The 26,552-nt window shown below is 46.8% G+C and overlaps 2 protein-coding genes and 1 non-coding gene across 17 annotated transcripts in view; 1 reads left to right on the forward strand and 2 right to left on the reverse strand.

Moving 5' to 3' along the window:
• GMPR (guanosine monophosphate reductase) overlaps window positions 1–9,433 on the forward strand; it is a 45,221-nt gene extending 35,788 nt beyond the window's left edge. The window contains exons 8-10 of one of the 2 annotated variants that reach the window (XR_006782257.2): window positions 2,534–2,693; window positions 4,617–5,496; window positions 6,197–6,331. Coding sequence is in view for 1 of the 2 variants with exons in the window: in XM_045811586.2 (XP_045667542.1) it covers window positions 2,534–2,693; window positions 6,197–6,377 (341 nt within the window). In the remaining variant the exon portion in view is untranslated. Of the gene's footprint in view, window positions 1–2,533; window positions 2,694–4,616; window positions 5,497–6,196 lie in introns of both variants that reach the window. The other variant, XM_045811586.2, reaches the window with a different exon arrangement.
• Window positions 9,434–16,424: 6,991 nt separating this feature from the next.
• Window positions 16,425–26,552, reverse strand: part of ATXN1 (ataxin 1) — a 390,438-nt gene continuing 380,310 nt past the window's right edge. For all 14 annotated transcript variants that reach the window (XM_045811584.2, XM_045811581.2, XM_087858067.1 and 11 more), the window contains one exon: window positions 16,425–17,610. In XM_045811584.2, the coding sequence (XP_045667540.2) occupies window positions 17,080–17,610 (531 nt within the window). In that variant the 3' untranslated portion in view covers window positions 16,425–17,079. The remainder of the gene's footprint in view (window positions 17,611–26,552) is intronic.
• On the reverse strand, window positions 20,248–20,369 carry LOC123801613 (small nucleolar RNA SNORA40). The gene has a single exon (XR_006782276.1). It is a non-coding gene; the product is annotated as a small nucleolar RNA SNORA40 (small nucleolar RNA).

The following is a 26,552-nucleotide window of genomic DNA, read 5'->3' on the forward strand; positions in this document are numbered from 1 at the left end:
GAGCTGTGTGTGCCCGCGGGTGACAGGAAAACCAGCACCACAGCCCCACTCCCTTTTCTGAGGCCAGAGCCAAGTTCACTGCTAATTTTTTTTCCTTGTTTTCTTTTCTTTTTTGCTACGGAGAGGAACATTCTGTCTGAGGCATTCCTAAGGGGTGCCAGTGGTCCTTCCCCTCACCTGCATTTGGCAACTCCTCTTTTTTGACCACTGCTTTAGAGACCTTCCCATAGAATGCCTTAGGGTTAGGGATTGGTTCTCTCTCTCTCTCTCTCTTTTAATAAAACACTGAAGGTGACAAGGAGACAGGGACAGTGCTCTTAGCAGCCGGGTTCTGTGGCAACCCTGGGGAATACCGTGAACACGGGCAGCCTTCTTACGTAACCCCCTCCTGATCGTGCATCTTGGTTGTGGAAGGGGACACACCGGTCATCTTTGTCATCCAGGGTGCCTACTTTATAGTGGAGACTGAGGCCCTGAGAGGTGGGTGACAAGGTCAGGGTCCCACAGCTGGCGGCCGAGCTGGGGGGATCGGGACCCCTGCCCCACTTGGGTGCTCGCTCACTCCTTATCAAGACCGTTACGATGTTTGAGCTGAACTACTGAACGCCGCTGGGTGCTCCTGCTTGTGCTCCCTGCACCGAGTAGGAACTGGCGCACTTTTAAGTGACTGGTCGTTAAGAAGGTGCCTCGTAGGTAACAGCCGCTGGTCTTTGGAATCACCTCTGGGATCTTTTCCTTCGCTCTGCTTCCAGGGAGCCAGGCCTTGCCGGGTGCGGAGGCTCGGCGGAGGGAGGGAGAGGGAGAGACTGCGTCAGGGAGAGCCTTGGCGAGGGAGGGGCACCAGAACATTCAGAAACAAAAATAATCGAAAGCCACTTCAAAGCGTTGTTGGAGTGGATCTGTGCTCTGCGTTCCTGCTGTTGACATCTGCTACTGCGGTTGTGGTCATGGGGAGGCCTGGCTGGATACCAGTCGTCCTCTGCCCCCTCAAAGTCATGGCAGGGCAGGAGGGGTGCGGGGGCAAGGATCCGCCATTCATGTTAGGGACCCTGGAATGACGGGCCTGCAAAGCTTGCTGGCGAGTAGAAAGGTCCTGTTGTGCGTGGCTTGCCCGAGGGCCAGGCCAGGGGGCCAGGCCTGCAGAGCCGGCTTCTCTGTAATGTTGAACAGAAGGGGCCAGGATGCCTGACACAAACCCCAGAGTTGTCCTGCAAGTATCTAACGGACCCGCTGGAAGAGGTCAGGGCCACTTCTCAGGGGTTCCTGGGCCCCCTCCTCCTCCTTGTCCTTCATCCAAATTCCTGAATACGTCTCTGCCCTGATGTCCTCGTGTCCTAAATGCAACCCTCAATAGGACGTAGGAGGAGACGTTCATAGTCAGTGGGGAGACTGTACCATCATCCCAGAACAGGATGGGAAATGGTGGTATTGCTAGTTCTTGCCCATACACACTTTCCTTTCTTGACGACTAGTCATCGTACATTGACCGTGTGCCATGTCCTGTGCTAAACACTGGAGACGCAGCAGCTTCAGAACCATACGCATATATGGTACATCGACCGTGGTATGGTGAGAGAAGGAACAAACCTCCTTTTTTTCCCCCAAATAAGTCTCATTGTTAATAAGATCCTCCACACACGTTCGCTACTGAAAATTGAAATAGCACATCAAATGATCTTATCACAATTCCAATTTTTGAAAACCAGAAAATCCAGCCTAGGCACCCTGTCCTAATTATGCCCTAGCCAAACCACCCCGATGCTTTCTGCATACTCCTTCCGCAAAGTTACCTGGCTTCCGATGTTTGATGTGGGTTTTAGCTTAACGGCTCCAGGCTTCTCAAACACACCGGCAACACTCAAAACCGGTTAGTGCTTCCTTAGGTCATATCAAAAAGTGGAAGTATACTGAAGTCATTCGAAACATATGTATATGTGTGTGTATTTATACATATGTGTGTATGTATGTATATCTATGTATATATGTGTATATGTAGATATAGAATTATATATATATTTCATTTTATATATGTGTATAAAATTTAGGCTTCTCTTCTTAATACCCAGTCTCCAGTGTAGGAGTTTTGGTCTGTTCTGAGATCTTTCATGATCTACACAAGCAGAGTGTGAGCGCTGCTAGCCTAAGGTAGACCAGATGCCTGACGAGGGCACAGGTGGAGTGACTGTCAAGGATAAGATTGGGCACCATGCCGTAGAAAATGCCGCCCAATTCTTAATGCTGCTCTGACGATGAGACTTAGACTGTGTTTGGAAGGTGGTCATAGTCAGTCATCAGTCACCATTAAGTCCAGTGCTTTAGCCTTTAGCTGTATTTCTTTCTCTGAGTGTCCAGTGCCGGTCTGTTCACACAGCAGGCCTTCTCCACTTCTTCCAGAAAGGGAGAGGTTGAGCTTTTTTCTTGATTATTGCTGGGAGCGAGGAGGGGTTGGAGTAGCACGCCGATCCTTCTAGAGCCGATTTTCTCTGAGCTCTTTTCCTTGTGGCTGCTCTTTGTCTACCCTACTGGAGTTTAGGGGCTGGAGCGGATTTTGTCATGCTGGGAGGGATGTTTTCAGGCCACACGGAGTGTGCCGGAGAGGTGATCGAGAAGGACGGGCAGAAGCTCAAGCTCTTCTATGGGATGAGCTCCGAGACGGCAATGAAGAAGCATGCAGGAGGGGTTGCTGAATACAGGTAAGCCTCGAGCACCAACTCTGTTAGCACTCGCGTGCCCTGGGAAGGCGCTAGAAGACGGACCCTGCTTCTTTTTAAGTAGCCCGGGTTTTTATCCAGCTAGCCTTTGCTGTGTTTGGGGCCCTCGAAAGGCGGTGCAGAGCAGACGTGTTTTGGGACGGGACGGAAATGTGACGAGGGGGTGTGTGAGCAGGTGGGACTCCTGCTCAGCCAGGCCGGGAGGTGACAATCCAGACTTTCCAGGGGCTTAGGCAGGAATATTTTTGCCGTGTCCTTCTGATAGAGCCTTCTGATAGCTCTGAGCTAGCCCCATCACTGCCCATCTCTAGCCTGGAACAAGTTCAGGCTGCAAGAATTGAGTTGAAGAAGGGGTTTCCCATTGCCTATGAAACAGGTGTGGTGCACACCACCGTATGGAGGTCAGGCCTTTCTGGAAGATGCCGTGTTTTCCCTATGGTGGGACCCTTACCTGCCTCCAGGCTCTGACGGTTGACACAGGCAGCATTTTTAGCCATTTAATCGTGTTACTCACTGCAGAAAGGATGCTTGCTTCTGCTTTTTTCTCTTTTTTTCTTTTGCAAATCCACGATCCCCAAAGATAACCTGGCCTTTTCTGATTCATTTCCATCTTAATTGTGCACACGTGTGCTTGAAGGACCTGAGGACAGCACATGCCCACTCCCTGGCCCTGTTCCCTAGAAGCTGCTGCTGCTTCTCACCAGTGTCAGCCTGATGACAAGTGACACAAAGTGGACAGGACAGAAGGTCTTGCTTCCTCAGAAGGAAGTCTGCTGGGAGGGAGGGATTGCTTTTCTCCGGAAAGCCTCGGGCCCTGGGGTGGGAGCTCAGGTCTTCCCTGGTGGACACCCTCCATTCCTACCATTCATCCCACACCCGAAAGCTGATCTCGAGAATCTGGGATGCAGACGTGTTGTATGAGGTTCAAGTCCTGCTGGAGGTAAAATCTCAGAACCCCACTGAGAATCACGGGCGGGCAGGCAGGAGGCATGGGATACCCAGTAGAGCTCTGTGCTTCAGTGTGGGGGGACTGGTGGACTGATGTCCATTCTCATCCTCCAGTCTCATATTCCTCTTGAGGGGGGACCTCAATAAAGATGGTGCGACAGTGAGGGGAAGGCAGGGTGGGAAAGAGGAATAGGGGACTAGGTCTATACCTTCATTCTGGAAACTTCAGTCAGAACAAGAGGACTCTCCTTCCCGTGCAGCCTCAGAAGGCTCTTTCTCCCATGTGGTGCCCGATGGAAGAGGTTGCATGGTTTACGAGGGTGGGCAGGGGGAGGATCACTGCCTCAGTGCCACCCTGGACCTCTGGTCCGGAAGCTTCGCGCTTTCCCAGCAGCCCTGTCCCCACCCCAGGGCCTGTGCGGTGTCTGCTATGTGCTGCCATGTTACGCGGAGCCATTGTGGTCCGGTGACGCTAGATGCTTTGCCTGAAGGACACTCTGTGTCCTCAAGGTCTTGGTCTGTCCTGGGTTCTAAGGCAACTAGACAGAGGAGGGCAGACCAGGCTGTGCCACATGCAGACACCAAGACACCGAAAGAAAAAAAAAAATTCCTCTCCTGTAATTTCAGCAGGGTTTAGACAAAACAGAAAATAGAATATTCTGGAAGCAGATTCGAATCTTAGACAGGAAAGGCAAGTGCTGAAGGAATTCGAACCTCAATCTGGAGGCAGCCCGAGCCCTGTAGGCTGCCTCTGTTTTTCTCTCTCTGTCTCTCTCTGTCTCTGCCTCCCTCGCTCCCTCCCCTTTCGCTGGCAGTTTGCAGCCCCATCCCCACGGTTTCCTCACAAGAATGGTCCTCCTTTGATGTTGGTATTTAATTAAGGCAAAGCTATTTATGCTTTGCTGGTTCCTTCCCAGCCATTAACCATTTATTCCTCACACTGTCCCCGGGAAACAGATCAAAGTGCCTGCGTTTACCAGATGAGACGACGCGAGCCTCAGACATAAATGACTTGCAAAAGGGGCCGTCACCCGTCAGCAGAGAAGTGACGATGAGAGTCTGGATGACTTCCAGTGAGCCCCAGGCAGGCCATGGAGATCTCTGAAAAGTGACACGGCGGTCATTGCCAGAGCAAGTGCCTAGGTGTTGGTCACAGAGTGCGGTGACGGGAACCGTCTCCGTGGGGCCAGGGACGGGCGTCAGGAGCTCGGTGCTCTGAACCAGCCACGAGCCAGCCCTGGGTCCAGTCAGAGCTTCAGGGTAGATCTCATTGCACGTAAGGATCGTCTTGCCTGTGTGGACTCCAGGGCACGAGAGTTAAGACCATTTTGAAATTCTAGGCAAGGAGTTTCTGATTGAGAGATGCTGTTTTTTCTAGTTGAAGAGAACCGGCTAAAGAAAGTTCCAGAATTTGGTTGTTAGAATTTCTAGACTGCCTGAGCCTCGGAGGAGGGCTAGAGTTTTGCACAGATTGGACATTTCCTTCTTGTAACGCCCCTCCCGAGGCCAGTCGGCCCTGTAGGTCCGTGCAACCTAGCGGGGCTGGAGTTGTCCATTTTACAGATCTTTCCCGACTTAAGCACGAGGCTGCGTCCCGATAAACCCATGCCATCTTCACAATTGAAGTGCACTAAGCACACGGAACCCGCTGAACGTCAGAGCTCAGCCTGGCTGCCTTACACGCGCTCGGAGCACTCACGGTCGCCTCCAACACAGGGCCTGTGTGGTGAGAGCGGGTCGAGTGTCTTCTGTAGTTTACCGAATACCCTTCTGAAAAGCAGACCGGTCGTACGGGTGCAGAGTGGTTGTCAGCGCCTGGGTTGTGACCCGCATCACGGTGAGGGTTGTTCGCACCTCGCTAGCCTGGGAAGGGATCCACAAGCAAAATCCCCAAGTGTGCTTTCTAGCCAGTGCCTCCCGCTTTCCCACCACGGCGGAGTCAAAGCACCGCCAGCGGGAGGCTGTCTGTAGTGACACCTTCCTCCTGCTCTTGATCGGCGTCTTCGAGGACACCCAGGCTCTGCTTGGAGCGCTGGCGTGGGGAGAGCTTCTGTTGTAGATCGGGGAGTGTGACAAGGAGAGGACGTTGAGAGAGGGTCATCTGCCAGGGCTCTTGTTGCCCTGGGGCCTCTGGGGCTCTGGGCCCGTGGGACGCTGGTGTCGGGATTAAGCTAGAGGAGGAAGGTGGAATTGGTTTCGCTCAGGGGCAGAGCGGAGGCACAGTGCTCAGGGGGGCACCACGCGGGAAGGTGTGGGTCCACTTCTTCCAGGGCTGCTGACGAGGACTTTCATTTTCCGGGCGCCCCGGGCAGCCAGCAGTGAGGCTGTGCGGTTTGGGTGGGAGGAAAGCATTCATCTGAGATGCGGGTACAATCAGCTCGGCATTTGTAGCCATGTGGGCATGGGGTCAGACGATGGCATTCAGCTACCTGAGTGCCTTGGGGCTGCTGAAAGGGCTAAAGCTGGGAATAATTCTGGCTGCGTTCTTAAGGGAGAAAAAAAAACAGATTAAAAGAAAAGCTTCCTTTTTCTTGCAGAGCCTCTGAGGGCAAGACTGTGGAAGTGCCTTACAAGGGGGATGTAGAAAACACGATTCTGGATATTCTTGGGGGACTGAGGTCTACCTGCACTTACGTGGGGGCTGCCAAACTCAAAGAGCTCAGCAGGAGGGCGACGTTCATCCGGGTGACCCAACAGCACAACACCGTGTTCAGCTAACCTTGAGGATGAGGTGACGGTCTGGCTCGTGGAAGCTTCATGCGCACCTGCTTTCCCACCGCCCTCCTGTTACATCCGAGTTTCTGGCCGCTCCCGAATGGTGGACTGCTGCCTCCTGCTCCCCTCCCCACCCCCCGGAGGCTTTGGGGCTCCCCTAGTGCCTTCGGGGAGGGAGGCCAGAAGCAGGGCACTGACGGGGACAGTGGTCAGAGCCCAGCTGCCTGGAAGTCATAACCTCATTGTTAAAACTAACTCACCTTTTTCTTTCTTCTTTTTTTTTTTTTTTAAAGAAAAATGGTTTCACTTTAATATAATGCAATTATCTTAAGACTTGGTGGAGTGCTGGAGTTTGCATGTGCAGGAAACAAGTTGTCAGGGGCACTGGGGGTTTTCTACCTTTTCCCCACACTTGGCTCTTAGCAGTCAAGGCTTGGCGGGGAGGAGAGGGCAGGGGAGGGTCGGGGCGGCCAGACCAGTCAGTCACTGGCCTCCCATCCTCCACTTTTGGTTGCTAGCAAAGGACAAAATCGCCTGACTAAATCCACGAACCTGAAGAAGTGGTCTCCAGCAGATAACAAGGTGTGGCGACAGGGTTTCCCCACCTGCGTTACCCATGCCTTCTGGGAACAGGTTATCTGTCACTATGGGGTCCATGTTGCTTTGGGGACGCTGTCCCTGTCCCGTTTTTTCATTGAGTTTTGTTTTCCTTCATCTCTTCCCTCCTCAGTCCCAACCTGTCAGGCTGGCCTCTCTCTTAAAGAGAATATACATGATTTTGAAGTTCACGTGATGTTTTATTGAAAGGTTATGCACCAAAAAATTGGCAAGTGGAATCCTTACTGAAAAACAGTCAAAGCCTTGACCAGCATTGTAGAATGACTTCTACAAGCCATTGGTTTAAAATATGAGTTAGAACTATTCCCTTGTCAAGGCTGTTAATACTTTCGAGGAAGGACCACATGGTATTATTATCAAGTGGTCAATTCACGGACTGCTAACAATGGTATTTCCTTGGAGAACGGACCCATGGCCTTGGAAGAATCCTACAGCTGGCCGCCACCACACTTGTTTAAATAGTGTACGTGAATTTATTAACGATGACTGGCCACTTCTTCTGGAACATTCCTTGAGTAATAGGACTGGAAAGTCTATGCAGACCAGGATGTTTGCTTTATTTTCTTTTGAACGAGGCTTAACAAAGCAGATATGAGTCCATTTTCCTTGAAAAAGCAAGCGACTACCCTGGCGCAGAGAAGGACGGTCACACCGTGATACTGTTTAAGGACAAATTAATGGCCCGAGATCCCTGGGGAGCTGTGGCCATAGGAAGGATCCATCCAGACCATAACGCTCCAGGAACTTATAGGTCCGTTTGTGGTTTTATAAGAGTACATTTAAAGGTCCAGCAACTTGAACTCTGTGGTCATACTTTCCCCCTCAATCCATTGAGAATAGTTCTCGTACTCGTGGAAACATGAATTGGCTACAATTTTGAGATGAAGGGCTGGAGGATGTTTAATAGAGAGAGTGAGATGTGGGGTTTGGCTGGAAGCACCTCCCCTTTTCTGTTCGCTTGTGTTTGAGGCCCACACTTCTCCTGTGGGAGATGTTTTCTACTCGAGCCCTTCGGTGTGTCCGTGTTGAGATTCTCTGTTGTAAAATAAGGGAGAGAAGGAAAGGAAAGTTCTTGAGCAAACCCATTCCGAACGCGCCCGCAGTAGTGAGAGGACTTTTAGGGCACACCCCTGCCTGAGCTGGGGCTGGGCAGTGTCCCCTCTCACACAGCCAGTTTCTGTGCTGCACCCAGAGTGGTCTGGGAGGGGGACCCCCAGCAGCCCCCTAGAGGCTGTGCTCTGTGCAGAGACCTGCGCCCGCTTTATCCGTCTTGTGTAGACCTTTTGCACGCTTTGTTTCCACGAGCTGGAGGGCAGGCGTTTACTCACCTAGTTTTTAGGGAAGCACATCACTTTGAAGCAGAGATGTTGCAAAAAGCACCCGTAAGCCTCCATTATGCTTTGCCTTTTCTAAGTTCAGCTCTGCCTCCCATAGCTGTGGGCCCTGGGGAGCCTGTTTCGGGGGCGCCCTCAGACCTGGTATCAGGCCTGAGGGTCCGCTGCAAACTGCCAGCCTTCCCGTGTGGGAGTCGGGGCGGGGAGAGGGGAAGTCTGTGAATGAGATGCCCTTCCCCTTGGGCAGCTCCTGCTGTGCTTTTACTGGTTTCAAGGCCAGCCCCAGGGCAGCATGGGAAACACCGCTTTTCCCCGAATTTGAACAGTTGAGGTAAGTCTCCAGCCACTGGGCCCTGGACCTTTCAGAACTGTGAGCATCTGATACTTAAATCAGCAGGGGAGGCAGTGATTCAGTCTGCTGCCCCAGATGTGGCCACAGCATGCGGCTCCCCAGCCAGGACTGCCCTGGAGGAGGACAAGGAGGACCCTCGTGTGGGCCACAAGGCTCCCCTAACCCCTGACGGTGTGGTGCACCTTCTTTCAGCACTGACATCCACAGTGTGGCAGGACCTCAGCCCAGTGCGGAGAGCAGAGTCTGGGCAAGATGCCCCCAGACGTCTCAGCAGGAAGGCATCACCCACTCCTCCCTGGGCTCAGAGAAAACTCTGAATTTGGCACCGAGAATTCCCTTCCACCTCGGCAGAATCTTAAGGCTGGAAGGATTCTCTAGCTGCACGTACAGATGGGGGTAGAGGGGCTCCCGTGCATGGGTCCTTGGGGGGATTACTTCCTGGGCCAACGGCTAGGCGTGGGCACGGTGCACGCTTGCAAATGCAGTGCCCTCAAGACAAACGGGCTCCTCTGTGTGCATGCTGGGAGGCCCCGGGCTTGTCGAATTTCTATCAGGCCCGAACAGAAGGAAAGTCGAGAAGGAACTGTCCACGGTCAGACCACAAACCAGTGTCTAGCAACGCCGTTCTGGAATGTATCGATGATGCCACAGGAGTCCCATGAAGTTGCCAAATGCTGTTTAGAAACAAATCTCTCTTGTCAACAGCATTGTTCAGACAGGAGAAATAAAACATGAACTGAATAAGTTGAAACGTGGGCTGTTGAAATGTGCCTTTTATCTCAGACCTCGTCTCAGGCATGACCAAGCCGTCTTGTCTCCCCTCGCCCCCCCCAGAAAATACCATTGGTAAGAAAAGCATTGCCTTGTGTCCCTGCCCACCACATACCAAGTGGGGAAGGGGGCTAAGTGTGGGATTACCATCTTTTCCTCAGTCTCTTTTCTTCAAGGATCTGACACAGAAGGACACACATTTGCAATTGGCACTGTTATTTTATTAGTACGAGTATACTGAAACAATAAACTTGTACTGGTATACAGACAATTTATTTAAAACAATTTTGTTCAAATTTTGAATCAAACATTGTTTTATTATAATAATGAAATAATTTCTACCTAGAAAACCTGCAAGCACCATCAAAGAAAGGGACCATAAAATTCAATAAACAGACTCGAGTGTATCCTACAAATAGACACACCACGATTAGAAAATAGAATATGAATTCTTCCATTTTTTTTTAATATTTGTTTTAAAAAAGCTAGTGCAAGTACAATATTTTACACTGGAATTACAGAGAGTATGCACGCATATGGAAAAAAGTTCTCCTGTCACAATAAAAGCTCTTAACTATGTATGCACTTAAAATTTTCTTTTCAATAAGGTGCAAAACATTCCTTCCCTAGTTCTCCTTGGTACTGGCCATGTCGGTCTGATAGTGCCCTCAAAGTTCTGGTGTCTCTTTTCCCTTGGCCGGTGGGAGGCATACAATTGGAAGTTTGGTGGGTTACGATCTGATCTTTAAACAGACAAGGGTATGAATCTCAGAGGTGGCCCCGGGGCCAGAAGTTAGGACTGTCTTAACCAAGGGCCCCCACGAATACCGGGCAGGGCTCTCCTGAAATTTCCATTCATTTGACCCTAAATGGGTTTACAGGTGAAGACCCAGGAGAAAGAAACCATCCTAACAGGCCAAAAGGGCAGTATTCACAGAACCGAATGTACAGGTGTCAAGTTCAAGGTCCACTGACTAGACAATTTACCCCACTCCTGGACCAGAGGATACCTTAAGATTCAGTGGTTCGGGTAAGAACCACAGGAAACCTACGCCCCCAACTTCTTGGTAACTGCTCTTTAAAGACCCAGCTCTAAGCCAGCGTCCGTCATCTCAGACTGGATATTCGGGAGGACAGGATGTTATCCTGGCAAGGATTACTGTAAACAGCGCTTCCAATGCAGGCCTTCAGACTGGCCATGGAAAAGGAGACAGGCTCGTTGGCCATCCAGACAGCAAACGAACATACAAACTAAAGGGGAAGAAAACTTGGGTGAAGTCTCCAATTATCTGCAGTGGAAGACTTGAGTCCTTTCAGAGAAGAAAAGTTACGGAAATTCTTAGAGACTGTTACCGTATAGATCCTACCTATTGGCCAAATGCACTTGATTTTAATACAGCTGAACCATTTGTATGCAAGTCATGAAGGACATGAAAAGCTGAAGCCACTGTCCCCTCCTGCCATCGTACAGGTGAATGTCAGCTACCAGAAAGCCTTGCATTTTAAAGGTAAGGGAGGGGCTGAGATTCTGAATTTAAGAATTGTACGTGGGGGTGCCCAACACCCCCACGGCTGTCCAGTTTCCGCTGGCTGCCTTGATTTGGGGACAAAATAGGACTCTTCTGAGAAGTTGCTCCACATTAATTTTGGCCTCAAGATTATAGAAAAAAACCCCCCAAACTAAAGTAAAGAGAGGCATTGAAATTGAAATTCATGCTTGATCCCCCCATTTAAATGAGGTGTGGGGGGGAAAGAAGGCTGAGTTTTTTTTTTTTTTTTTTTTTTTTGTCCTCATAATGAGTTCTGTTTTCCTGGTAGCTAGGATCCCTTGTTACAAACACTTCTTGTTCAGGATTATATTCTTTGGGTTTATTGGAACAGGAAGTGCTGAGGATGTCAAACGTGATCTCTGGAGAAAAAAAGGAGTTGCAAGGGCTTGAGAGTTTAAACCAAGAAAGGAGCTCAGAGAAGTACTTTCAGCACAGGAATGAACAGTATTCTCAAATTTCAGAATACAGAGTTGCCCTCCCTCGGAAGAGGGCTCTATGTAACAAAAACACAAAGGAAGCGTAGGTATAGTTTGAGGGCCTTTTACGTAGTAATTCTTCCAGGCCATAACCACAGAAATCTGATTATTTGGGACATGACAATTTTCTATATACAAAAAAAAAAAAACAAAAAACAAACCCAAAACATGTAACTTTCAACCTTTATGCTTTTTTTTTTTTACAAACAAGGTATGAAACTCATTGTTTCAACAGATCCATGTCTTTCGAACACTGAATGAATCATTTCGACATTCATTTTTCTTTTGTGCAATTTTTGAGAACATTACCTGTACTCCTCAAAGTGAGTGCTTCAAAATTTTTTCTTCTTCGGCTTCTCAAATTAGGTGTACATTAAAAAAAGAGAGAGAGAGAGAGAGAGAGAAAGAAAGTTCCCACAAGGTATAGTGCTACAAGAAAAGATCCTATCCCGTAAGGTAACATTTGAAGCGAGGTCATCTATGTAAAAGAAATCTCAGCTCCGGAGTGGAGGTGTGCAAATTCTTTGGAGTTTCCCTATCAACAGAAACACAACACTGTCCGTGGAAAAAAGAGGAAACCAACCCAACACAATCGCATACGCACGTATGTGCTTTATAAAAAAGTATATTTTTTGTATATTTATTACTTGATGTGTTCCTAAATTCTCTATTTCAGAAATTCTGGGTTAAAAACACAAAGGTGGAAACAAAGGCTTCCAGTCCACTTTAAAAAATAAAAAGCGTAACTTCCTTTCCTTTTACGTCCCCACCGAAGGCGCTGGGTCGGGCCGTGGAGACTGCCGGCCCGTCTTTCACCTGGAATCCTCGTGGGTGACTAGGAAACAGAAGTGCAAAGCCTTCTGGGAGACAACAGACCAGTGTGTTGAGCTGCTTGCTTGCGGTTCAGGAGACAGTAGCCATGACAACCGGCACAGCTCACAAAGCCTGGCCTCGCGTCCCAAGAGCTCTGCCGCTTCTCCCACGTCTGAAATAGCATGGCATTAGTGTCTTCAAAAGCATTTTGAGATTTTTTTTTCTCTATGAAAGAAATAGGTTTCCTTAGTAGTCACAGATGTTAAAGGGTATTGTCAATTGTTTCCTTAAAAAACAAACAAAAAAAAAAATTCCAAAGCGACAACAACAAAAATAAATTTTGGCAACACATTTCAGTAAAGGTCCAACTATGTGCAAAGAGTGAATTTAACGATTACTAGGAGCTACTGTTCACCTTGAACATGCAGCATTATATTGCAATGAATGCAGTATCTAAGGAGTAATCCACACGATGCCGGAAATCCAAACATTCCTCGAAGTTGTACAACCCTACCCCAGAGCAGGCCAAGTGCTGCTTCTGGACACACCAGTGTACCACACCCGCCAGCCCCGTCCCTGAGTAAGAGGTGAGAAAGGTTTCGCAGAGTTCCTTGTAGGGGAGAAGAGGGATGCTGCCACTTCCTGGAGAGGGGAAGAAAGCCCAACACACGCACCTAACAGAAAACACAGAGGGTCACCATTCAGAGTTAGCCATGGGATCAACAGCCACGGGGCGGGGGAGATCCCCCACGGGGAATCAAATCCTCCCATACCAAACTGGGTGAGCGGGGGAGAACCAAAAAAGTGACCGACATAGAAAATTATCCCGAAAGTCCGAACGAAAATGCAATTTGGATTTCCACTTCACAGGGTTTGAGGTAAGTGGCATCCATCTCTGTGGCCCCCCCCACCCCCCTCCCCAATGTGGCCCAAACAAACTTGAAATGATTCTTAAGTGAAACATTCTAAGGAACAGTCATTTTAGGTCTTTAGAAATCCCTATAAAGACAGAGGTTCTTGTTTGTCGGTTTCTTGTTTTTGTTTTTTTTCTTTGCGCCCTGACTGATTTCTTGGTGATTGTGTTCCATTGTAAACGCAAAAGGCCTGCTGTTAGTAGTTTAGAAATGGAAAACGGGAAAGAAAGAACGAAAGATGGCTAAATATTGCGAAGCGGACATCGTACAGAGGCACATGGCTGATCCTTGTAAGCCGCACGGCACCGAGGAATTTTCTACGCCCGTCATTGTTAGGTTTGCTACACGGGAGCGGTGACAGAGGCTGCTCGGGGAGCCCCGGGCTCTCCAATGTCTGCCCACAAGACGAGGTTCCCTGTCGTTTGGATGTTCTTCCTATTTGGAGAGAAAGCTGCCACAGAGGATCGGTGACCACTGTTCGCAGGTCGCCCCTCCACGGCCACTGGCCACACGACACACACACACACACACACACACGCACACACCAGGCCACACTTCCTGCCCGTGCTCAGAGGCATGGCTCAAAGGCTCAAGGACACAGACCCGAGGAGGAGGGACCCGTCCGCTCTGGAAAACACCCATGGAGATGGAATGGGTCGATCCTGGTTCTGTGTGCTCCAGGTGCACCTTAGAAATCAACCTGCCTCCTCCCTCTCCTCACTGCACACTCACTATACCTCGTGGTGACAGGGGGACTGCAGCTAGTCCCCTAGCTCTCCTTTCCTGGCTCTTTGCAACATGGTGACAGACACATGGGGCTCCTGAAAGCGCCCCGCCCCAGCACTCTGCACCCGCAGGGGCTGGGGAGCTCGCTGCGGGAGGCTCCCCCCATTCTTGGTGTCCCCCCTCCAGCCCTTCTCTGGCCAGAACAGGGAAGATGGGCCCAACGCGGGGGGAATGAGCTTTCACTAGAACGCACTGGTCGGGCCTGTTGGCACGGGAAGTATTGCACATGCTAAAAAAGCAAGAGAATGAAATGGGACGATGTTTAGAAAGAACCAATGATTTTGTAATTCCTATACCGGAAATAGAAGCACAACAATTACGGTGATGTTCCTACCGCTCCAGACCGCGTACGTTTTCCCGTCTTAGTGTTGGTGTTGAAGGTCCAGCTAGTTCAACACTGGAAGTTAAGCCGAAAGCAGGTGTGTATGTGTGTGTGTGTGTGTGTGTGTGTGTGTGTTTCTGCGTCCACGTGAGTTTCTGGAAATAGTGGTACTGATGAGGACAGAGTCTCTGTATGGCAGCCCCGTATTCCTCTTACCATCAAAGGTTACAAAACAAAAAGAAAACAAAACCTAATAATTGCAAGTGCCCTGAGCAGAATATATGGAAGATTAAGCAAGTTCTCTGAGCAGAAACATTAAAAAAAAAAAAAAAATACAGCACTAAACAAGCAGTATGACTGCAAGAATGGGCTCACCCAGCTCTCTGCTAGCATGCTGAGAGGGTAATGAAATCCACAGAAAGTCAAGGACCAGTTCTAGCTATTCTAAACCTATTCAAACGTTTTTGGTACACCCCAGAAAGCGGTTTATAAATATCATTAGTTCTGGTGAGAGCTAAATATAATGGAATACTCGATAGCCAAAATGGGGGATGACATTAGAATTTTTTTTTCAAATTTGTGAAATGCAAGAAGTACTACTTTCAGTGGTAAAAGAAAAATCCAATTAAGTATTTGTTCAGATAAATTGCAGCCATTCCAAGTAAGAATATTTAAAAATTTCTCCCTACTTATAAAACTTTATTTTTTTAAAAGCACTTTAATAAGACACACACTCAAAACCCACAAACAATGTTTCAGGTCTCTGGGGAATGAAAGGTTTAAACTGAAATATACTCTTTCTGGGTTTGTACCAAACATTAAAATCTCAATTTGATTTCAGATGAAAAAAAAAAAAAGTCATTCTGAAAATAACATTAATATCAACGATAATAAAGTAATTGTGTTTTTTTTAAAAAAAAACTTGCTCACGTATATAAATGTAATTATGGAAAACTTTCTCAATGAGTCTGAAGAAAATTCTCAGAGTTGTCCTGCTAAGACCTGTTTTTTTTTGTTTGTTTTTCGTTTTTTTTTTGTTTTTTTGTTTTTTGTTTTTTGTGACAGATGTGGTAGAAAGACCAAAATGAATTTTGAAAGGAACATAACCTTATAAAATGGCCTAGAGTTTAGGCAGGTTAGAAAGTAATTTTGCTACATTTATTTATGCTCGTTCAGTCCCCCAAAACTTTCCCACAATGTTATTGGATAAAAACTGCAGGAATATCACACAAATTATAAACTCAAGATGTGCAAATCGCAAGGTTCTTTAAAAGTTCGTCTTTAAAAGAAAAACACTGGACAAAAATGAGTATTCTTTTTTCCATCCCTTTTCTCTCAGTTTCTCTGCCAGCTCTGCATATGCCTTTAATTCTTTCTCAAACATCAAAGTGAAAAGTGCCTTCTGCCAGGCTGTACTTGGTGGCCATTCATTGTCACATACTAGTTCATAATTCACATTCATCCCTTTAAACCACATTGAAACTTCCAATATCTTGCTCGTGAGAAACTCTGCAGAGCTGAAATGTAGTTACAGTGTTGAAAAAAAGAAAGCAACTTAGTTTTTGTTTTGTTTTGTTTTTCTTCCCAAAGAGTTTAAAGGGAGATACAGTACTTGTTGAATGATAGACCAAGATGCTTGGTAATAAAGTGTGAACAGCATTTTAAGTGCTTAGAGATAGTAATATATATGCTCATCTTCAAAATCTAATTCCTCACGTCACACTGGAATCTGAAAAAAGTGGCACCCGAGTTGTCCATAGTCATGAACTAGAAACAGTACTAGAGTTAAAAGACAAGATTTGCAAACCCAATGCGAAGAGCCCCGGCGGCTCTCTGAAGGGCAGTTTGCATCTACCTCTTGGGAGCGAAGTCAATGTGATAACCTGATTGGTTTTCCTAACACTGCACGGAATCCAGAGTGGGCGTCCACCCTCTGCCACCCCTGCCGCCGCCCCCCCACACCGTGCGGGGCGCGGTGACCTGAAGCAGTCCTGCCCACCGTGACACCCTGGAGACATCATTGCGCTAGTAAAGCAGAAACGAAATCCCACGTGTGGCAGTTGCTCTAAAAAATATCAGTGCAGTCAGGCCCCATAGGGGGAAATATATATCTATAGGATTAAAAGTTGCTTTTATTGTAAAATATGTTGGAGGAAAAAAAAAGGTTCTTTTACACGGTTAGCTTTCCATCTGCTGTCTGATGCCTCTCTAGCGTGCCCTGCAGCTGGGTTCCTGATGTTGGTTTTGCACGTGAGAACCTCACGAGGGCCTTCCCCCTTGGACCTCCAGTCCCGCGCTGAGGGCCGGAGAGAGTGGGACAGCGGGAGGCAGAGGGAAGGGGAGCCTCCCTGGCCGCGCACCTGTGCCCCCCACGTGCACGCGCACCCCCCGGCAGCTCCCGGCCCCTTAGAACTCGCTCTGGAAAGCGGCGGAAGTCAGCGCCCGGTGGAGGCTTCTGTGCGGCTGGAAAAGGCAGGTGCTCGGAAGCCACATTCATTTCTACCTGGACGCTCGGAGCCTGCTGGGGTGGGGGGTGGGGGACCTGCCCCGCCCCCCCCCCCCCCCCCCCCCCGCTACTGTCCCTGCCAGACACTCCCGGAAAAGCACGTGCACCAGTCTTCTGCGCAACACCGGCTGTAACTCTAATGACAAGGTTATAACAGAAACCTAAAGAGGGTAACACGTAAATACTGCGTTATTTAGCCTACAGTACAGTAATCTGGATACGAATGATAAGGGAGAGCCGAATCGCCTTTCCCCACACTGCCTCTACTTGCCTACATTAGACCGGCCTTCAATGCAAATCTTAACCTCCTGAGGAATTAGAGAAGGCTTAGGAAGAGTCAAAGGTGGCTCGTCTTCTGACTTCTCCAGTTTGCGGGTCTCCGGGGCCGACCACCTCCTCTTCCTCGTTGCCGTGGGCTTGCTGGGTTCTGTTTTGGTGAGCAAGGGCGCTGCGGGCAATCCTATTTTTTCTGGAAACTTGAGTTCGCCATTCTCAGACAACATCGGGGCACTTCCCTGGTTGATGCCGTTCTCCTGCTCCGCGTACCTGTGTCGGCCACCTGCCAGGATGTCGGTCTTTGAATGCTTCAGCAGGACGCTGGCGGGATCCACGGGCGGGCCCTTTTTAACAGAGCCGTTCTTCAGGTTTCTGAGGGTCAGCGAGATGCAGACATCCCCAACTGAGAGTTTGGAACATGGCAGATCAAAGAGCTGGCTGGTTCTCTCTGGACAGCAGGATGACCAGCCCTGTCCAAACACAAAAAAAGGGTACTCTACCAAGACCTCCACGCTGACCTGTGGGAACAGTGAGAGACAGACAGGGAAAAGGAGGATGAAGACATTTTATTCTTGTTTTATGCCATACACACCCACACGTGTGTGAGCCAAATGGGGAAAGAAAAAAAAAAAAGTAAGACTTTGTTCCTCGAGCCTCATCCATGAACACACACAAATGAGGCTCTTAATTTTGGGCTGCACCTGTACTCACCATGTATCAGTGTTGGGTAGAAGCCAGTGAAAGTCCCTTTAGTGTTCAAAATACCATTTGACTGAAGTATCAGCTCTCTAGCTGGCCTCCTTTAAAACCAATGGATCGGCCCCCAAGGACGCCGAAACACGTACTCGGTGTTGAGCACTGAGCCAGGCTCTGCAGGGCACTTGAGCAAAAGATACAGTCTTGCACTTTATCAGCTCACTGGACAAATGCTATTCTCATGTATGTCAGGGCTAATGAGGAATCAGAGTGAGACTGGAGGCAGGCTCCACGAGGAAGCACTTAACCTCTTTATCATTGTACCCCCGGCCCCTAGAAGGGCCCCCGGCACACAGTTGAAGCTTAATAAATACTTAGCCGATACATGAGTGTGTGCTCAGAAACTGAGGGGAGCAGAACCAGTGAAGGCTGGAGTAAAGAGGGAGGGCTTCCCTGGGACCCTGAAGGTTGGGCAGCATCTGGAGAGGGTTGAGGGGTGGACAATGTTGGGGAGAGGGTAAAATTTAGGACACAGAGAGCTCAAGACTTGGCCCATCCGAGGTTCCCCACCAGGTACTCAAATCAGCCTGTGCGTTTATTTGAAGACCACTATCAAAAGTGGGGGAAGCTCAATGTCCTCTCTAGTGCTTGCTGTTTTCTCTCCCACCATGTGCCACGTGTGCACCGTGCTAAGGAAATAAACTGAAAAAGCCAGTCCTGGTCCCAAAGTAGTTCATAATCAAGTGGACAAAAGAGGAACATGAAGGTAATTGCCAATCGACGTGGCAAGTGGGGCTATGATACTTGAATACCAGTAGTAAGTTGCTGGAGGGCAGAGGAAAGGCACAGACCAGTTTGAAGGAGCGGTGATTAAGGAAGTCTTGGATGAGGATACACTTTGCTGAGTTTTAAAACATAATGGGGGTGGAGTACAGGTGTGGTTGCAAGGAGAAGACACTCCTAGAAGTAGAGATTGGTGAGCAAAGGCAAGGAGATAGTGTCCAGTGAAAGTCCTACTGTTGCCATTAAATTAGGTTGAAATGCACTTGAGGTTCTAGCAGTTTAATTTTCATAGAAATTTATTTTCTTCAACTTATGCTATATAAAAAGGAAAAAAACAATGAAGTAGTTTTAAAGAGTCAATTTTCAATGACTTTTCTAGGGGTAGTAGACTAGGTAATCTGGAACAATCTTCTCGCTGAGGACAACTAAATACTCTGAACAAAAACTGAACAAACAAAAACTAAAGAGAAAATGTAACAAATGATTTCTTATGGCATTAGACAGAAAATAAGATAATGCAAAACCACCAGGTAAGGCTCAGAAAAGGTGATGGCTGAGAGATTTAAATCTGGTGTTTGGGGCTATTTTCCCCCTGAGGGCATTTGCACATTCCAAACTTGAGTAGTTTCAAAACCAAGTAGACCTCTGGTAGTCTCAAGGGGGTGGGGGAGGGAGAGAGTAGGGAATGAAATTCAGGGAACCCTTCAGGTGTACCAAGGGAAGGTGCTTTCTGGTGAGCTCCACTCTTTTGGGCTGTGACCCCAAAGTGCTGAGTGCTGTACTCTAGAAGTAAGGTGAACCAGAAGTAGACAAGCCCTCTCAAAGTCTGGAGCTCAGATTTTAATCATCTTAGCCCCTAAAATTGGGTTCAGGTCTCGAATTATTTACACAGTTTTTCAAATAAAAGGCACTCAATTAAAAAAGAGGAATGAGGTCCATGAACAGACCACAGGACAGGAATAAAAAACCAACAGAAACAACAGATATTAGAAACAGACCCATGGAGGCTTCTGAGTAGAGTCATCAGCTACAGACATTAAAATGACCTATGTTTACAATATTTAAGGAGATTCAAGAAAGCTTGAGGATTTTGGTAGAGAACTAGAATCTGTTTTCAAAAGATCCACAGAAATTCTAGAATAAAGAAACATACATTTACTAAAATCAGGAGAACGCAATGGATTTTCCAACAGAATAAATGTGGTTGATGAGAGAACTGGAAAACTGGATTCCTTAATTGGTGCTTTGGAAGAAACTATATAGAATGAGACATGGAGACAAAAAAATAGTTAACACAGAGGAGTGATGAGAGACATAGAAGACACATTGAGAAGATCTGAGAGAATCTGAAATAATCTAAAGAATCATAAATTGAATCATACCAGGAGGAAGGGAGATCATAGGGCAGAATGAATATTTCTGAGGTGATAAGAGCTCGAAAGTTTCCAAAATTGGTACGAGACAAGAATCTGCAGATTCAAGAAGGTCTAATTCCCAAGCAGGAAAAATAAAAAGAATTTCTCACCCTGACAAGGCACAGTTTAACTGCTACAAACCAAAGATAGGAAAAGAAAATCCCTAAAGTCTCCAGAACAAAATGCATATTATCTCCAAATAGGCAACAATTAAATTCATAGTTGACTTCACACTAAAAAGAATGGAACTGTTTTGGGTACCATGTTCCTTCTCACCTGTATCAAAACTCCCATTGAACAATGAGTTCTGGGTTGCAAAAGAGGATTTGTTTTTCCCACTTGTCTAAGTCTCTATGAGCTAACCCAAACCAAAGGCAAGTGCAAAGATTACAGGTGGGGAGTTTGTGAAGTCTGTCCATATTCAAGTGGAGATCAGAGAAGCCCAATCAAAAGAACTGTGAGCTGACTGACAGCGACAACTGTGAACCGAACAAAAGCTCTTTGTAAAGAGCCGATTTTGAAGATTGTGATTCCCACTTCGGAGGAGCTGAGGTGATTGGCAGTGGAAGGAATCCCATGTGAAATACCTTAAATAAAAATTTATTGACTTAAAAAAATGGAACTGTTGTGTCTAGAAGACAAAGGAATATCTTCAAAACAATCAAGAAAAAGACTTGCCAACCAAGAATTCTATATTGGGCAAAAGGAGCCTTCAGGAAGGAAGGCAAAATACATTTTTCAGACAAACAGTGATTAAGAGAATTTGCCACCAATAGATCCGGACTGAAGAAAATACTACCAGGTATTCTTTATGTAGAGAAAAAAATCGATCCAGTTGGAAGTTTGTAGATGCAGGGAGGAACACAGAACAATGAAAATGATAGATGTGGGTAAATCAAAATAATGTTGCCTATATATAATAATACTTAAAATGCTTTGTTGAAGTTTATACACAGGCACACGTACACAAACACAGAAATAATTAAAATACACCCCCCAAAAAAACCTGTGGCTTTCTATTTTACCTATTTTTGATAACTATGATTGATCTAGTTGTACACACACTTCTTGAATGATATACTTTATTTGTCCCATAAAAGTCATAAGTATTTTTAGAGGGAACAACTGGAGTGAATATTCAAGTTTATTACTCTAGTGTGTGTGTGAGTGGGAGCCCATAGAAATGTGCATATTATCTGGGGGAAAACTGTTCTGGGCTATTTTAATAATGTAAAGAGAGCTAAAAATGTTTGAGTGTCTCCTACCTGTCAAACGTTTAGGTGCAAACTTCACAAAAAATATTTTGTTTATGCTCACAGCAGACTAGGGAAAAAAGTACTAGAGTTCCAGTTTTACAAATAAGGGACTACAGTCTCAGAGAGATTAAATCACTTGCCTAACATCATAACTATGAGCTGATGGAACAGTGATTTAATCCCAGTCTTTGGCCCCCAAAACCCATTTTCTTTCCCTATGCTCCTATCTCTGCCCCTGTGAACAAAGATATTATAATGCCACTAAAAGAGATGAATTTAACATTCTCACTACCCCCAACAGTGATAAATGTTACTTGAAATAAATAAGATCCAATGGCTTTATTTCATGGTTCAGAAAATTGTGGAATAGTGTCTGCCTTGTAGCTACTCATACAATTCTAATCTCCCTACATAAGCGGGTGATGAGGCTGATATTTAATTACAGAACTACATTCTCTCTCTCTCTCTCACCCATACACACCCCCCCCACATACGCATTTGCATATATGTATGTACAAAGATACCTCCAAATTACAGTATCAGATGGGGATGCCCACTGAGTTCCAAGTGGCAGGACCAGCCTGGAGCTGGCTTCATAAATCCTGTCTCAAACCTCTTACAGCCATTAACACCATACACCACACAGAAGGAACGCATCCTACTTCAAGTGGGGATTGTTGAGCTGCAATCGAAAGTTATAGAAACAAAGTTCTCAAGTGTAAATGCCTCCTAAGACTCTGCTGGCTTATCCCTGCCTCACACTGGTCAGAAGTAACGTGACGTTCATAACATTACAAACCCTATTTCTAAACACACTGGCCTCTATGATGGCTTTGCATTTTCCTACATGATCCCCGGTCCTTGGGTACAGTCTGTGTGTCTCCTTGCTGACAGACAGCTCAACACCTGCTAATGGTCAGGTTCTTGGTGGGTGAGCCATAGTATGTGACCTCCTCAGAGCAGCCAACATTTCGTGTTTTGAATATAACATTTACTGTATGCTTGTCAACAAATCTAACTGAAAATGTCTACATGTTACCAGCTATCTGTAGACTCATTTTTTAAGAAGAAATGTCTTTGAGGCCTTTATACGAGGTAACATTACTGATCATTCCAAAAGCTATGATGCAGATGTCTATGCTTCCCATTATACACATCATAATGTTTGGGGGCATTTTGAAAGCCCTTCATTACTCTTTCATCTCAAAACTCCCAAGACAAGTCTTAGAATTAAATGTTGTAACATGCTCCAGAGCTTGAAGAGCCTACCTAAAAATTCATGAAAGTAAAGTGATGAGGAGAGAGAAGATTATTTGAGCTGTGGACTAAAAAGAGCTGATAATAATAGAATTTTTAACCTGGATAGGTTGGGGAAGATCTTCTCTACCACTTCAAAGGCTTGCTTTTGCTCCTTTCCTCCTAAATTCTGGCTTTGTCTCCTCCCAGAGAAGTTCTACTCTCCTGGGACAACATGCCACACGGCACATCCTCAGCTTGGTCTATGCAAATTAGAAGCAAAAAACTACTCAGACAATCTGATCGTTGGAAGCAGTGGACAGGATAGCTCAGGCCAAATGTTATTTTTGTCCTTGCTAATTACTTATTCTCGCTAATATTTATCCTCACTAATATTTTTCTCCTCCCTAATTATGTAGATTGAATTATCTAGATAATGCATTTTTGGGGGGTCTGCATACAGGTGACCTAAAATAAGTTCTTTCCTCTTTCTTTGGTGAAAGTCAAACCCGTGTTGCACATATCTCAAATAAGCACGCTCGAGTATTCATAACAAATCTATTTTTGTTTCATAATTAGGTTTGTCAGAAGGACGTAAACATTCTTAAAGGTTAACTGATCATTAACAGTTAATGAAGAAATCACACCAAGGGACTTTTCTGTGAGAATATAGATGGTCAGGTGGGTCTCCTTGGAATTCCCTTGGCGGGGAGCACTGTCTACCTCAAAACACGCTGTCCTGTTCTGGAGATGAAACAAAGGTGGGATTTTGTGACATGATGTTACTTGAAACCAGAATGATCAGTCCGCGAACTGCTTGAATTTGAGACCCACGTGGGTCTTCCCTGTGGTGCCTAGAGGTTCAAAATATTATCGATCAAGCATTCACACTCCAGGGTTTGCAGTTTTAGTAATGTTCATCATGTAATCTTCAGCACCTGCTAAGTGTTAGGGACTGGAGAAGAGTACCTCTGGTTGAATATCCGGTTCTTGCCTTCAGTGGGGGCACAGAACATGCAAACAAAACAAAGTAACTTCACAAGGGCGTAGTTGGATAATGGCAGCCATGTTATCTGATGATGCCTGCTTAGGGGTCTACTGGCAACTCAAACTTTATGTGTCCCAAAGAGCCCTTCTGGTATGTCCTTGCCCACTGGTGCCTGCTCTGTTCTTCTCTGTCTCCAGGAATGGCATCTCCGTGCTTCCAGGGGTTCAGATCAAGGTGCTGGGGATCATAATTTACTTGGCTCTTTCTCACACTGCACATCTCCAAATTACAAGCAAATCCTCTTGGTTCCCTCTTCCAAATACATCTAGAATGAGACCATTTCTTCCTGCCTCCACCACCACTGCCCTGGCCAAGCCAGCTTCTCGCTGGGAGAAAAAGCTGCCATGAACAAGCCTGATATGGTCTGCATACTCCCCTGCCACAACTCACTACACTGTAGTGACACTGGTCTCCTCGTTGAAACTTTAACTCCAAAAGATATGAGCCTCTGGGTTTGTACATTTGCTGTTCCTTCCATTTGGGATCCTCCCTGCCCTGTGTACTGTTGCCTTCCGTTCCCCTTTTCAGAGAGAGCTTCAGGGACCACTACCCTATCGAAAGTAATGACCCTCCATCCCTAGTATCCCTATCCTCTCCAGGCTGCTTTATTTTTTTCCCACAGCACTTATTATATTTGCTTACATATTTGTTTGTGTCACCTCTGCCCCCAGACTCCCCTAAGACTATATGCTCCAGGAGGGAGCAGATATTGCCTGTTTTGCTCATTGTTGTCTCACTAGAATGTAGACTACGTCCTGGTGTGTAATAGGTGCTCAGTAAAAATCTGAAAGAATAACCAGTTCCCTGTTTGTTTTCCCTTTGTAAAAACACTGCAATGGGACGAATGGCCAAGAGCGGTCAATGTGTAGATTCCGGAAGGCTCTGCCTGTCCTTGTTTCTTTTTGCCAGCCAGGCCTAAATTGGACTTCCGGTCCTCCCCAGGGAGAAGAGCAGAGCCTTCCCTGGGTCTGGCTCACCCCTGAATAGGCAGCTTTCTGGGCTAAGAAACAGCTGCCTCAACTCCTCCTGATTTCACCGAAATCACACCTCAGTTGCTTTCTCTCCACTCCTGAGTTCCCTTTTGCTCTTTCAGATGTGCTAATAATCATGAATTCATTTTATGCTCATGCCAGGGTTCAAAGAGTCTCTGATGAAACCTCAAGGAAAATACGTACAGGAGGGCAGTGCCATATAAAACCCAAGCATGTTACATAACTTCTGGCGGCTCAACACGGCCCATTTTTTTTCAACCCATAAATACATTCTTTTCCAAACGCTTTGAGCAGTCTGCAGGATGAAATGTGAGCATGAATAGCCTTTGTCCCCTGTCAGCTTGAGGCCCCTCTGCCTTTCATCTCTGGATGCCTTGTAGCCAGCACCTCTCCTTTTTAGGGGCGGGTTACCTCCCATCCTTTTCCACCCTTTCCTGCCCTCCTCCTGCTGCGGCAGTCACACCCGTTAGCTCACCCCTGCTTCTATGAGAAATCTGCCCACCCCTCCCTCTCTCTAGCACCCTGCTCCCCCCCCCCCCCCCCCCCCCCGCAAATCAACTCCTCTAAAACGATCACCTCCAATTTCTATTCAGGATGGAAGAACCGAGACAGAGAGTAACACATCCTCACTTTTGGGTTGATGATTATTTATTTAATGTCACCTTGCTGGTCTGGCTAATGACTGGCTTTTAAGATCATTTTTAGCTCTTCTGTGTGTAAGTTTAATAAAATTCTTTTAACTACTTAGTCAACCACTACTGTGTCTAAACACTGTATGCGTATCCACATATTCATGCTGCTTGGATGTATATTTCAATCTTGATTGGTGCTATGTCTACATACACACATATGTACATATCACCAAAAACAAGATATAAAGAAAACAAAACGTCTGTTGTTTAAATATGTCTCCCCTTTCCTCCACGAGAATCCCTGTTTTCACAAATGTGAAGGGCGTCTGTTTTACAAAACATTTTTTGCTCGTCACTATCCCAAATGTACAAATTCTGCCCCTCCCTGGATCAGTGAGATCTCTCAGAAGCTGGGCTTCAGTGAACAGGGCTTGCTTTTGGTGAAATCATTAAGTTGGGAATTGCCAACTTTGTCTGCAAGTGAAATTCTTGGTCCTGTTTTACCAGGAGACAAAAAGCTCATCTGCTTTCCTTGAAGGCCAGTGTGCACGACTGCGTTCTCAACATGGAGCAGTGCTTACGGGGCTAAGCGAGAGACCCATTTACTCCAGTGTTTAAAAATCATGAATAAAAACAGTCACAACTCTTCAGTCGAGTGTAAGAATATCTGTGAACGTTCTATTTAAAACATTTAATCACGTTAATGCTATAAGACCTGACTCAGTCTTTGGGGGAAGCGTTTCAGGGTTGTTGGGTAAACCCACACCCTAGCTCAGAGACGCCCCCAAATGCAAATCCCAAATGACACGCTGGGTTCTCCTGCTATGTTGTGGGCTGGCTCCCAGAGCCTCCACTGCGGGGAGGCCCCATTAGGCTCTGACTCAACAGGTGGCTTGGAACAGCTCTCAGACACACAGATTCTATCCCACTTGTCCTCCTCCCCTTAAAAGGTGTGCCTTAGGAAAACGATGTATTAAAAAGAGAAATGAGTGATCAAAGCCACTAAGAGACACGGAGGAACCTTAAATGCACATTGCCAAGTGAAAGAAGTCACTCTGGAAAGGGTACCTACTGCGTGATTCCAACTATATGACATTCTGGAAAAGGCGGAACTACAGAGATGGGAATAGATGAGTGAGTGGCCCCAGTTCCGGGTCGGGGGTGGGGATGGGCAGGATGCGTAGGTGAAACGTCGGTTTTTAGGGCAGTGAAACTACTCTGAATGATACAGCAATGCTGATATATGACGCGACGCACTTGTCAAAACCCACAGAACGTACAACAGCACGAAGAATGACACTTAGCATAAGCTGTGGTTAAAAACCATGTATCAGTACTGGCTCCTGGGCTGTAACACATGCACTGACTACACGAGTGTTTTAATAATAGGGGGGGTTCCGTG

This window comes from Ursus americanus, chromosome 32 (assembly GCF_024610735.1).
Source record: "Ursus americanus isolate L20-20 chromosome 32, mUrsAme1.1.p, whole genome shotgun sequence".
Lineage (NCBI taxonomy): Eukaryota > Metazoa > Chordata > Mammalia > Carnivora > Ursidae > Ursus > Ursus americanus.